Source organism: Tympanuchus pallidicinctus, unplaced genomic scaffold, assembly GCF_026119805.1.
Source record: "Tympanuchus pallidicinctus isolate F22 unplaced genomic scaffold, pur_lepc_1.0 scaffold45, whole genome shotgun sequence".
NCBI lineage: Eukaryota > Metazoa > Chordata > Aves > Galliformes > Phasianidae > Tympanuchus > Tympanuchus pallidicinctus.
In genome coordinates, this window is record NW_026294764.1 from 107,026 (window position 1) to 119,944 (window position 12,919).

General features: G+C 45.4%; 1 protein-coding gene across 1 annotated transcript; it reads left to right on the plus strand.

Annotated features, from left to right (window-relative positions):
- The first annotated feature begins 949 nt into the window (after positions 1-949).
- On the plus strand, positions 950-10,248 carry LRIF1 (ligand dependent nuclear receptor interacting factor 1). Its single transcript, XM_052702380.1, has 3 exons — positions 950-1,056; positions 7,405-7,683; positions 8,683-10,248. Exons 2-3 carry the CDS (start codon positions 7,420-7,422, stop codon positions 9,145-9,147), a joined length of 729 nt encoding a protein of 242 aa, XP_052558340.1. The 5' UTR covers positions 950-1,056; positions 7,405-7,419; the 3' UTR covers positions 9,148-10,248.
- The last annotated feature ends 2,671 nt before the right edge of the window (positions 10,249-12,919 follow it).

Genomic DNA, 12,919 nt, shown 5'->3' on the forward strand with positions numbered 1-12,919 from the left:
CGCTGGTCATAGGTGTGCATGAGGATGGAGTGGCATTGTTTCCTAGGAGGAGACACTGCAGGTGTGGAGGTTCAAAGAATCTTTGGGACACCTTTTGTTGAAAAGCAGCTGCACGGTTTGGTCTTTGGTTGGAAGAATTGAGATTTGTGTCTGCAAATAAGCTGTGTAGGAGAAACACTTGAGCAGGAAACTGCAAGAGCAGTGGAGCTGCTCTCACGGGCGAGAGCAACCTGCCAACACAGCTGGAAGAACGGAGCTCCACTGAGCTGCTCCTCCCAGCACAGCGAGGAGCCCCTCGTGTGCTCTGCATTTCATGTCGCTGTGACAATCTGCAGTCAGGCAAAGCAAAATGTCACCGAGTTACTCTCCAGTCAAGTTTTCCTCTCGTGACAGACAGAGGCGCCGCGAATCTTGGAGGCTGCACGAATGGATTCAGCGCGAGGTTCTGCCGCTCGCTCTGTGCGGGGAGCGGAGCGGCGCTGTGCGCCCCGGGTCCGGCAGGGGGCGCTGCTATGGCGCCATGTGGCCACGAGGGGGCGCCAGGAGCGACTCCTTCACTCCCTTACTTCCGGTCCCGCGAGAAGCTCTCCCACCCCGACGCCGCCAACCGCTTCCGGCCCGAAGTGCCGCCGCCGCTCGCAATGTCCCTCGCTGCCGCAGGGCGGAGTCGCGTTCCATTTCCTCTCTCTCCCGGAAGTGTCCGGAACGGAAGCGGCCCCCGAGCGGCGGCTCTTGTACAGGAAGTGACGGCCCGCCGCGCCCCTCCCGCCGCGGCCGTTGTTCGCAGCCGGCTCTGCGCTCGGCCCCGCGGCTGAGGCCGCCCCGCCATGTCCCGCCGCCCGCTGGGGGCCTCGCGGAGCCGAGAGGAGCGGTCGGGCAGCGCACAGCAGTTGTGAGTACCGGGCCCGGGCGGCGCGGTGCGGGCCGGCCCGGCGCTCGCCCCCTCCCGGCGGAGGGCGGACGGGGGCGGGCAACGACGCCGCCGCCGTCTCCGCCGCCGCGCTCCCAGGCGGCTCGGCAGGGCCCGGTACGGCCGAGCAGGGAGCCAACCGCCAGGTACGGTCCCGCCACCCTCCTCTCGCCGTCGGCGGGGCCCGGCGCTGAGAAGGGCGAGGCCGCAACGCGCGGGGCCGGGCGGCCGCCGCGGTGCGCTGGGCTGGGGAGGATCCGGGGGGAAGCCGGGAGCGGGAGGGCCGGGCGGCCGTCGAGGGCGCGTGTCCCGCCTCCGGCCGCTGGGCGCCTCGACGGGGCGACGTGCGGGAAGGAGACGCGCGGTCGGGCCCGCCGGCTCTCGGCTGCACGGCGGCTTTGCGCCCGGCTGCTGTCCTTGTGGGGCCGCTCGTTGCGCTCTGGGCTTTCTGCCGTTCGGGGCTGGCGGCGAGCAGCGCGGCTGAGCCGGCTGTGCTGGGAGCATTGGTGGGCGCTCCATGGCGAGCGGCGCTGGGAGTCGTTGTTCTAATTGTTACTAATTGTTCCTGATTGTCCTGATTGTTCTTAATTGTTCTCCTACCGCAAGGGCTGTTTTGGGGCGGGAGAAAGTGTTTCTGTACAGAGCTGTGAACCAGCACTGAATGTTTTTTGCTGCCGTTGCTGAAAGTTGCTGGATTATGGGGAAATATGAAGCTGTTGGGAAAGGCTTTCACCAAAGTTCTGGGCAGGATTTCTGGCTTTACACAGAAAGTCAGAATCGCTTTCTAGACTTTGTTCAGTGATAACAGCAAGACTTAACTATGATACTCAGTTTACGCATGGACAGGACATGGCTGTATGAAGGGAATGTGAACTGCAGTCAGTTTGCTTTAATTTGTTCTGGGCTTAGGCCTCCAATTTATGCTCAGTCTTGTTCGGCCGCTTCCAGGATTTGATTGTGCCCATTGAAATAAATGAAGTTGGTTTTTTGAGGTTTGTAGAACTTGTGGTCCCTGATTGGTTTATTCATGGTTATGAGGAGGAAGTTGTTTCTGAACTGTTACCTGGGAAGATGGGCAGCTGGAAAAGCAGCTCACCAGAAAGAAAAGACTGCAATATAAAGATATTGCTGTGGTTGATTGTATGAGTGAAGAAAACAGGAATCATTTCAACAAAGGAAAATACAGGATCTACTTTCTGTTCTTCTAGCTTGATATGAAAGTGGTGCTTATATATGTTAAAATATCCTTCCTTCCTGTTTCCTTCTCTTATCACTGCTTTCCTTGGTTGCTTAATGCTCAACTCCTGTAGTTGAGAAGGAAGCTTTTGGTATTGCCACACATGCTGTCTTTGTAGCAAAATAATAACAGTTTTTGCTGAAGAAAATGTCACTTTGGTGTCACTTACCTCTGTTGAGAATTTTGGACAGTGGTTCGAAGTACTGTCTAGGAGCTCAGTGCTGAGCTTTGTGGTTCTGCATCATCAGTGGAGCTGGGAGGTTTAAAAGTGCTTCAAAAAACACGTTGGTTTTTGTTTGTTTGTTTGTTTTCTTCTGCTTTAATTACATTCAAACATTCAAGTGTTTCTATTTGTTGCTCTTCATTTAAACAGAAATATTTATGTAAGATCACGATGCTTCCGTGCTAGTTTCTATCAGCTGACCTTTCTGGTTCCAAAACGTCCTACTCTGTTTTACCACTGACTGCTCTGATAGCATCCACTAAGAACTACGTGGCATGTTGGCAATGCTGTCATTTCCAGGATGCTGTTGTTTTTAAAACAAAGAATTTCCTGACCGCTGCACCGATAAATTACTTCAGTCTCTTCTTTTTCCACACAGAATGCCTAGAAATGAAATTGGACATAATTGTCCAATACTTTGGTAAATGCTACCTGTAAGGTTACAGCAATGAAAACTCTGCATGTCTAAAGCCTTTAGACAGACAGTAGCACAGACATTATTGGCCATCATGGGAAATGGGATCTCTGACAACCAGGAGCTGATCTAATCAGGGAGTCAAGAGCGCCCTTCTGGTTTCTCATTTGCTGGGAAAGGACCATGTTTGAGCAGATGCAACGGCTTCATGCGTGGATGTTCTCTACTAATGGCTGTATTCTAAGCTGACTTGGAAGACCCAGCTGTATTACTTTGCTGCCAGAAAAACAGTTTCAGTGGTTGAAAAACTACTTGACAGCAAGCAGAACGCAGTACTGTTGTCATCTGGACTGAGTTTGGGAAATAAGACCATGTTTTCAGTTAATTTGTTGATGTAGAAAGTCAGTAGGACAGAACTAGAATATTTTTGGTGACTGATGCTCGAGTTGGCAGCTTTGCCTTTTTATCCTGGTTCTGATGTCAAGCCATGAAGCTACGTGCTGTTCATTGGATCTTTTCTACTCTAGCGAGAGGAACTGTTCTGTTCCTGTTGGCATCAGCCTGCTGTGCCCTGTTGGCAGTGCTTGGGGCAGTAGGTTGTTAGACTGAGAGTCCAGGAGTTCTCTGGGGAAGATCCGTGCGTTCAGGGGAACTCGTGCGGAGTGGGAGCGTCTCTCTGTCTTGCAATGGATTTGAAAGTCTTATGTCATTCCTATCTTGGCATTTGAAGCAGTCACAACTTTCAAATTGATGAGGTTCTGTCTGTCTGCTGTTTGGACTTTTTGTCTTCACATCTGCATCTTCAGATTTCAGCGGTTCTGATTCTCTGTGTTCCTTCTAGTTCTTGAAGCCTTTTTCTTCTTAGACTCCTGTTTCTATAAGTCATACAGAACTTCCATGTGTTCCTTGATTACATTCGTTTTCTTTAATTTCTTTGACGATGACTGACCTTGTAGCACGTATCTGTCCAGAGAAAGAATGAGCAGGTGAGCTGTAGGCAAATGAGTTGGACACCGTGCGTCTTATTTCACAAAGTGAATGTATGTTGCATCTTATTTTATTTTTTCCACTAGTTTGTCTAAAGTAATTTCTGCTTCCATCTTGTCAAGTGATTAATCTGCCTGTATTTTCCTGAAGCATTCCTGAAATTCGTACTTCTTATCGCTAACTATGGGTGTTAATACAGCAAGGAGCAAAATACAGCTTTTCTGTTAAAGCTGGAGATAGCTTTTTTTTTTTTTTTTCCATTGGAGGAAGAAAGGCCCAGTGAGCAGAAGAGAAGGATAATTTAAGATGTTTCCTTGGGTCTTTAAACTCGTTGTTATCTGAGAAGGACACTCTTTCTTGCTTCTCTATGGTGTAATTGTTGGATGTGATGTTTAGTCTGTAGTATTCTGAAATGCTAACCCAAAATTTATATATAGTATGATCAGCATGATTTTTGCCTCTGTGGTTGCTGAAAATCAGATCTGGAGTTTTTTGATAGCTAGTCTGTTTCTAAGGCATAGCAGCACTGGGTGTACAATTCACTGATGGACATTAATTAAAATATCTGTGCTGTGTTCACTTATACTTTCTTTCTTTTTTTTCTTTCTTGTCTCCTTTCTTTGTTTTGTTAAGCATTGCAGGCTGTATGTACCGAGTAGTTCAGACGACGGGACCAGATGGAAAAAACCTTCTGAAATTACTCCCAATTTCTAAACCTTCTGGAAACTTTGTGCCAGTAGTTCAGTCTTCAGCCATGTCAAATAATCCTAACGTGAATGTTTCTAGTCCAGTCCATCTTGCTTTTAAGACACAGCTTGCCAGTACTGCTGCATCTTCATCTGTTCAGATACCTGTTTTTCAGTCTCCTAATTCTGGAAAGATTATCCTTGCAAGGACGTTAGACAAACAGGGAGGTGTTAGAGCAGGTTCTGATAAAGAAAGCGTAACGACAGAATCAGCTGCTGACATTCAGAGTAGTTGTGTTTCGGTTGATAGACAGTCTTTGCAGAACGCTGCCGTAACGAGTTCATCTGAGCAGAGTCACACTGCACACATGTTGGGAAACACCAAAGATAATCCCATTTCTGTGAAGCCTCCAGTACTGCCCTCTGGCCACCACCTCCAGATACCAGCGGATGCAGAAGTGAAATCTGTCCCAGCTTCTTTTTTACCGGCTTCAATCCAGCAAAAAATACTTGCCGCCGCAGCAACAAATGTGTCTGATGGAGCCGATAGTAAAAAAATGCCAATGGTGATTTATGTGTCACCTGTGAACGCAGTGAAAACGGTGCTTCCCAAGCATTTGCAAGCTGACAACCCCAAACCTGCCCCAGATGTTTCAAAAACGTTGCAGATGGCAGCTCCACAAAAGGCACATAGCTCTTCTCCTGAGACAGGAACATCTGATGCTCAGCAGTGCCAGCACGCACCAATGAAATGGATTGTGCGAGAAAGTCCGCAGTTGCCAGCGCCCTGCCTTATTCCTGTAAAGTCATCAAATAACGTGGCTTCCAAGATCTTGAAAACTTTGTCAGATATGAAGAATGTAGAAGTGAACTCTGCAAATATTTTGTCACGCTTTTCTACTGGTTCTGGTGTAAGCAAAACAAAAATCACGTCCATTAAGGATAATGCTCTGGTCATGTGCAATGGGAAAGTCTATTTATTGACCAGGAGAGGTTCTGATGTTCTATCAGCCCAAGCTGACGTGCAGGCATCTTCCTCTTATGGTGCTTCACTTAAAAAGGGAACATCCAAGCTAATTGATTCTACTGAAGTCACTAAAATAAGCAATAAAGTGGTGAATCTGGTATTATCCAAAAACAAAGGAGTGCCGTTACCTCAGAACGATCCTAAAGTGTGTACGAACTCTAAAGCTTCTTCACCTGGAAGTTTAAGAAATGACTTAAAATCTGCATCTGCAGCTCTGGTGATACCAAGTGTTGAGGAGCAGAGTTCCACTGTAAACCAGGGAAAGAGTTTGCCCTTCATGGAGAGCATCTCAAGTGGAACGACCCCAATTACGGCATTAGGGATGCAGGAAAATACGTGCCAAGATGGCAAGGAAATGATTCATTCCCCCAAAGCAGCAAGTGCTGTTTTACCTCAGTCTGAACATGAGTGTGCTTTCAGTGAAGACTGGCAAAAGGTAACTCCAATAAACGTGACAATCTCAGTCTCTGCTTGTTATATGCTCCTGGGTCTGATTAAGTGAAATGGCTTTTTCATAAGTTGACGGACTGTTTTTACCTTGTAACCTGTCACCAGAAATGCTGGTTTAAAATTAGATTATTTTATTTTTTTAGTTCAAAAGCTGAAAAGGTTATTCTTTTCCCAGTTAAGTTGCTCTGTGCAAATGGGAAAAGGCATAAAAGAAAAAAAAAAAAAAAAAGGCAGGGAGAAGATGTCTCTATTTCTTCACAAGATTAGTTATCGCACATGAGAATATGGGTAAGCTGTTCAGCCTTTAAGCTCGGGTTGCTTTCTGCTTTTTAACATTGCTGCCAGATGCTGTAGGCATGGGGTGAAGTAGGGAAGCTTGGAATGATGTGAAAGGAAGACAAGCGGTCAAGCAGAGGTTGTCATTCTGAGACAAACTGATGTTCCTCCTCCAATTTCTGCTGGCTGATAGAGCCAAAGGCAAGAGCTACATTTCCTTTCTTTCATGCTGTGATGCAGTGGGATTCTTTGTCTTGTGGCTTGATATCAGGCAGGCGAAGCTCAAAATCTTCAATGGCAACAGAGCTGTCCCCCTTTTGACTGCCTATGTATTCTTCTAAAATCATAGCGTAAGAAATATCTCAAAGGCTTTAGCTGCAAATTCCACAAACTCTGTACCTATGAAGGATTGCAAGTCAAGATTTCAATTGCTTCTGAAGACAGAAGGAGTTTGCCTCCAGGTGAAGAATCATTCGGAAGGAAGTGTATACTTCTGTTGACCAGGCCAAAGAGAAATGTCAGATAAGTGTGTGTATGCACATTTCAGGCATTTATTCATTGCAGTAGACTGTAGGATCTCTTCCTCACTCCCAAAAAATCGTTCAAGTAGACTTTTTTTCTGTGAGGACTTTATGATGGCAAGTGGTAGTGTTTGACTTCATATCTGTGAAAAATAGCATTTCAGTTGTTGGCTTTTGGTCCTTAACTTTGCGAGCCTATGGGTGCCAGATGTAATGATGTGAGCTTGATCTTGCATATTAAAAAAGCCAGTTCAGGTTACAGTGAGGATTAGATGTTGGAGGTGGTTAATAGTGCTTCGTTGGTATTATCAACCACAATGCAAATAAGAATTGTTTTCATCAGCCTGAAAGCGATGACGTATAGAACACTGATCTCTTATTATTTGCCTTTGATACTTATGGCCTTTAGGATAGGTGATGCCCCTGTTGCTTCTTTTAATTCTGTAGTTTACTAGTTGGACTTTGCATTTACCGGATATTGTGCAGTGCACCTGATGTTTTAAGTAATTAATGTTAGGCCTATGATAATTTGCCTGTAATTCCTCAAAATTGGCTTACATGTCTTAAATGCAACTCGTGGAAAAGAACAAATTGTCATTAGGGCTTTGAGTAAACTAAGGCTTTTACATACATGGAGAGATTCATGGTTCTCTTACTGTTTCTGTATTGCAGGTCCAGCGTAAAAAGATGTATTCACTAGGAAAAGTTAATAAAAAAAAAGACCAAGAGAAGCCACATTGGAAACAGTATTTGCAATTAAGGACAAAATTTGGTCTCTATAAGGAGGAGAGAGTCTACCTTAAGAGAATACCATTAACAACCTCCTGTGAGAAACCAGATGAGAGGGTGAGCTCCAGTAACAGCTTGGAAAAGAAAAATGATTCTTGCACTTCCTCCTCGTTAGATGTGACAATAACAGACCGACATCGGGAATGTATTAAAGAGGAAAAGGTACCTTGACTTTTTTTGGTGCTAAAATATGTGTGCTGCAGCACGTTCAGAAGGCAGTGTGAGTGTCGTCAGTACGCGGGTTGTGCTTTTTGCCTGGGCCGTCTCACCTCTGGATTTGTCAGGGGAAGTCGATAAGTGTTAGATCACGATGGGAGCTGATCCTTGGACTTGTTTCTGTACCGCTGCAGAGCTGAGTGATTTCAGTATGACCTGAGTACTCTTTTATTATTATTTTTTTCTTTCTTATCCTCTTTTCTGGGTTCAGCTGGAAGAAACCTGAAGAGCAAATGCTTTGATGATGCTGACCCGCTAGTTATGACTGAACAGTGAAAAGGACAGCATTTATGGGAGTAGGAGCTATACCTCTGTGACCCTGATTCGTATTTAGCCTTCTACGAACAATTAGGCTTATCAAGTAGTGCAATGGATATATGCAGAGCAATCAAGAATTTTCCTGGGCAGCTTTATCTGTGTATTCCAGATCAGGCAAGTGCTGTTATTTGAAGGCACTTCAGACGTTCACATGGCTAGATGTGTCTCACTTCACAAAAGAGCTGCCCACTTTGTCACAATCAGTGTTGTTTAGAGAAATTTGCTCATGTACTTGCGAGGTGTTGAGAGTTGCAGTGTCTTTATGAACTTAGTCCTTTGTCATTGGATAGGAACATTCTGGAGTGCTTCTGGAAAGGTTCCTTTATTGTAAAGCCTTGCATTTTAATGCATGAAAATGATTTTTATCCATAGAAAGTGGTTCTGTTCGGCCTTCATGTTCTACATTTTCTTTTGTATGGTTGTACTCTACTCAGTCAAAGGCCTTTTCATGTTTTGATAACTGTATGTGGAGAACCCTATGTTGAGCAGATCTACTGCCTAGTAAAGTGATTCTAAGAAACAAGCAATAAGTAACTCCTGCAATATGTGCCCAGTAACTGTGATCGTGTCATGTCAAATGGTCCTCAGTTTAACAGGAGTGTCTTTGTGTGTTTCTTGATCTTACAGGTTATTTTGGATCTAGAAGAGGGTTTATCTAAGAAAAGAAAAACAAAATCTTCACTGCCAGACAGTGGAAAGAGAAGGAGAGCATCAGTCAAGTCAGCCACGAGCTCGAGTTCAGAATGCAGTGGCCTAAGTTCTATCACACTAAACAGAAGTGTTTCTCCTCCACCTGCCTTATTGCAGCAAAGCATTTCCACAGACTTTGTATCCTCAACAGACGCTGAGCCAGAGCCGTGCTCCCAAAACAGCGATGTTACAGACTCAGATATTCCAGTGTTAGTGTCCTGTGAAGACCACGCTTCACTTTTTGAAGGCTCTTTCAGAGATGATGCTTTCCCTTTGACTCCCCCAGACCTGGATGAAACGATCCGGGACGAGAAGATAAAACGACTCAAGCAGCTCTTGAGAGAGCGGGAAGCAGCACTTGAGGAAATGCGTAAAAAAAATGCAGCAAATCTGAAATACTGAAGGTGGTGGTGGTCTGAACTGTATTCATCTTCATCTCAGTGACTTGAAGAAGAAATTTTGCGTTCGAATGAAGGTGAATATTTCTGGAAAAAGGAGGACCTTGAGGAAATTTATAATGTGTATTTATAAAAATAATTTTCCTACTAAAGACTAGAAATAAAAGACTTGGACCACCAGATTGTGCTTCTGGGACATGTATGCGTATCAGAATACAGAAGAGAGTGTTTTTACTATTTTTAGCATATCCTCTGTATTTTGCATTAAAGGGGTTTCTCTACTAGTCTTAGAAAATAAACTTCCCCAGTTTGGAAATTTGTAGCCCATCTGTTAGAGACAGAGTGCAAATAGCACCCTCCCCCCTTGTAAATGTATATTTTTTTTGTTTTCTTAATATTTTATACTGCATGACAGCTTTTGTGAATTACTAGGAACTGTCACTTGTCAAAAAAGGTCCATGGTCAGTGTTTAATAAATGCTATTTAAGAGGTTTGGGGATTAGTCTTCAGGCAGTAATGATGCTGATATCCAGAGGAACCAGTACTAACAGCTGCTGAAGTGTACCAGTAAAGTTATTTCGGTACGTGTTTCCTGCCGTTATTGTTGTAAGCCTTTATAAGGCCTTTGACAGATGTGCAATGTTGAAGTTTGGTTGTAGAATTATTTGGTTGTTGGGTAGGGTGGGTTGTTTGTTTTACTTTAATGAGTTAAACTGAATCATTCCTTATTTAAGCAAAAAAGATACATTTCTTTGTCTGCGAGTGGTATCTTTAAGAATTCCTGATGAATGTCTCTTCCGTTAACTCGTTCAGTCTTTATTTCAATGTCTCCTTCGTTTGATGCTGCCTACGTTTTGCATTGTAGAAGAGAAAGAGCACCAAAGCTGTCTTTGCCATCATGATTTTTTATAGCTCTTCAGAGTGTTTCCCCAGCATGTGATGTCATGTGGTATGGAGGCCTTCTGCTCCTCTCTGTTGTCCATGTCACAGGATGAGCTAGGTTGGAAGAGACTTTCGAGATGATCACGTCCAACCATCAGCTGACCAGGTCCCATCGCTGACCCATGTCCCTTTGTGCCACATTAAATGTTGTCACATCACTGAATTTTTAAGGACTTCATGCAGTTCTTTGAAGTCTTTATTGCTACTGCCATGAATGCACTGCTAACAGAACGTAGCGTTGCTTTTTCTTACCTAGTTATGGCTTTATTCAACATCACAGATCCCTGTGGAACTTGCTCTGTAAGAGAGAGCAAGTGAGTTACACATACTTTCTTGGTAAATATGCAAAGCACAGAGGCTAATTTATGGGAGGTGGGATTTTTGATCAGTGAATGACACCAATGAGGAAAACATTTGTCTCAACTTGTTCCTGAAAGTATGGAAGCAGCGTAAGTTTGGCTAAGCCTGTCTTGAAGTGTTTTGTGGGAAAAGTGGGACTATTCACTACGTATTGGGTGCGGCGGGTTGACATAAGCCAGCAGAGTTGCTTGCTCATTTACCTTCCCCATTGCGTGAGGAGAATGCAGAAGGCAAGAAGATTTGTGGATTGAGATAAATGCAGTTTAATAGGTGAAGTGAACGTTGTGCATGCAGGCGAAGCAAAATAAAGAATTTAATGTGTGCAATCAGCGGGCTGATGCTTGACCACTTGGTTGAAGCGAGACCGGCATACATAATGGTTGCTTGGAAAGGTGCACACAGAATCAACAAACACCCATGAAGTTACGTGGCGTGGAGCATCGCTTTGGTAATTTGGGGTCTGCTGTCCTGGTTCTGTTCACTTCTGTGTTCCTGCTGGAGGGTAGAGTGGAAAACAGAGAAAACCTGGATGCTGTGCAGGTACTGTTTAGCAACAGCCACAGTGCTGGTGTGTCACTGTCACGAACCCAGAATGCTGCACTGTACAGACTGCTGTGAAGAAAGCTGCGTCCATCCTAGCCGGCACACTGGGACAGCAATCAGGAAAGAGAAGCAGCCTCTTGCCTTGTGTCTGGCGCTGTGCTCACTGGTTGTGATGCTCTTCCAACAGATGTCTTCTATCTATCCTGTCGTCTGTCTTAACATCTTTACATTCTGATGATGTACAGCGAAACAGATCAAGCTCTGTTCATTTATCCTCTTAAATCCTTCAGGATTTAAGTTCTGTGACGTATCACCTTTCTTTCACAACCTCTTTTCCTCTAACAAACTGCTTGCTTACTCCTCTGTTTTCTGTAGAGATTATGACAAAATAGTGAAAATTCAGAGAAGAATCCTTGCTGCAAGGTTTTGAAGAAACGTGATCAGTCAGATTTGTTAGAAAAAAGTGAAGACGTTGGTTCCCTGTGATTGAGTAATGGAAAATGGGCAATTCAGAAAGTTGAAGCCAAGACATCTGTGCAAGAGCAGGCATCTCTCTTGGAGAGCTCTATTGGAAGCTGAGAGGATCTCTGAGAGCGAAGACAAACCTCTTGGTGTGCCGATATGGGAAAGTTGTAGCAGCAAAGTGACTTAACAGCCCAGGACCTTGCAGGTCGTTGGAACTGCTCCTCATGCAGCCATGTTGTCTGTAGCGCAGATTGGGTTTTTCTGCACTGTTCATCCCTTAAAGTCTATGATCTACTGAGCATTTATTTATGAAGTGGAAGCTAGGATCTTGGGAGCACTGATAGTGCCATGGCCACTGCCCTGATGAGCCAGATCCGTACCTGACCACCAGCTGGTGAAGAACCTTTTTGTCATGTCCAAGCTGAACCTCTGTGCCATTCCCTTGGGTCCTATCAGTGGCCACCAGAAGGCATCGTGCTTGATGTGTTTACACAAAACTCACTTTCAAGCAAGCGTTCATGAAGAGATGGTGGGAGTCTTCTAGGAATTGGTGGGCTGAAAGAACAAAAGGCACTGAGCACTGGACACAGCAGGTTGGGAGGCAAAGGCAGCACTGGGCCAGCTGACATCAACCTAATGCGGTGGTCAGAGTGTGTGGACAGAAGAACTATCCCTGCACAAAGGTGTTACTGCTCCATTTGAGGTCAGCCCACCAAGGCACCAGCACTTCTGTATGAGAACACCCAGCTGTCAGAGTTGCTTAGCGCAAGAGGCTGCCTGGAAACTGTGCCAGCAGCCAGCTGCTGCAGACTGCTTTCATCAGGTGATGAAAAGTGCACATGAAAATGTGCACATTCACCTTTCAAGCTGTTGTGGATCACATGGAAGTGACCCTGGGTTCCCTGCAACATGTGGACAAGCGGCTGATTTCCGATGGCAAGGTTGGCAGCGGGAGATGATGTGGAGAAAGAATTTGCAGAGCCCTCAGCTCCCTGCACAGGTGGACGTGGCAGGAATAGAGCAGATGGCGCAGTTTGAAGAGCACTGCTGGCAGGTGGAAGGGGAAAAGATGCTGCTCCAGAAACAAGGCACAAAAGTGCAAGAAGTTACTGCTGGAACATGTGAAGGTCCACCCGGCTCATTACCACAGAGACCGATGTGGGGAAGGAAGTCAGAGTGGAGACTGAGTGTGGACGCTTAGAAAAGCACACAGCGGCATCAAGATCACATGCAGGACTCCATTGGTACTTGTAATCTTCCAGCTACCATAGTTCCTGATGTTTAATGCATTTTGTTTTTTTTTTTTTTTGCCCATCTGGCAGCAGAGGCCAGCTCCAATGGGAGAGGTGGTGGGATGGAAGCATTCCATGCATCCCAAAGTGCTTGGCATGGGGAACACTGCAGAGAACAGGCCAAGGGAAGAGAATTCTGTGCTGCCTCTCCGTTGGGAAGAGATGACACGTGTA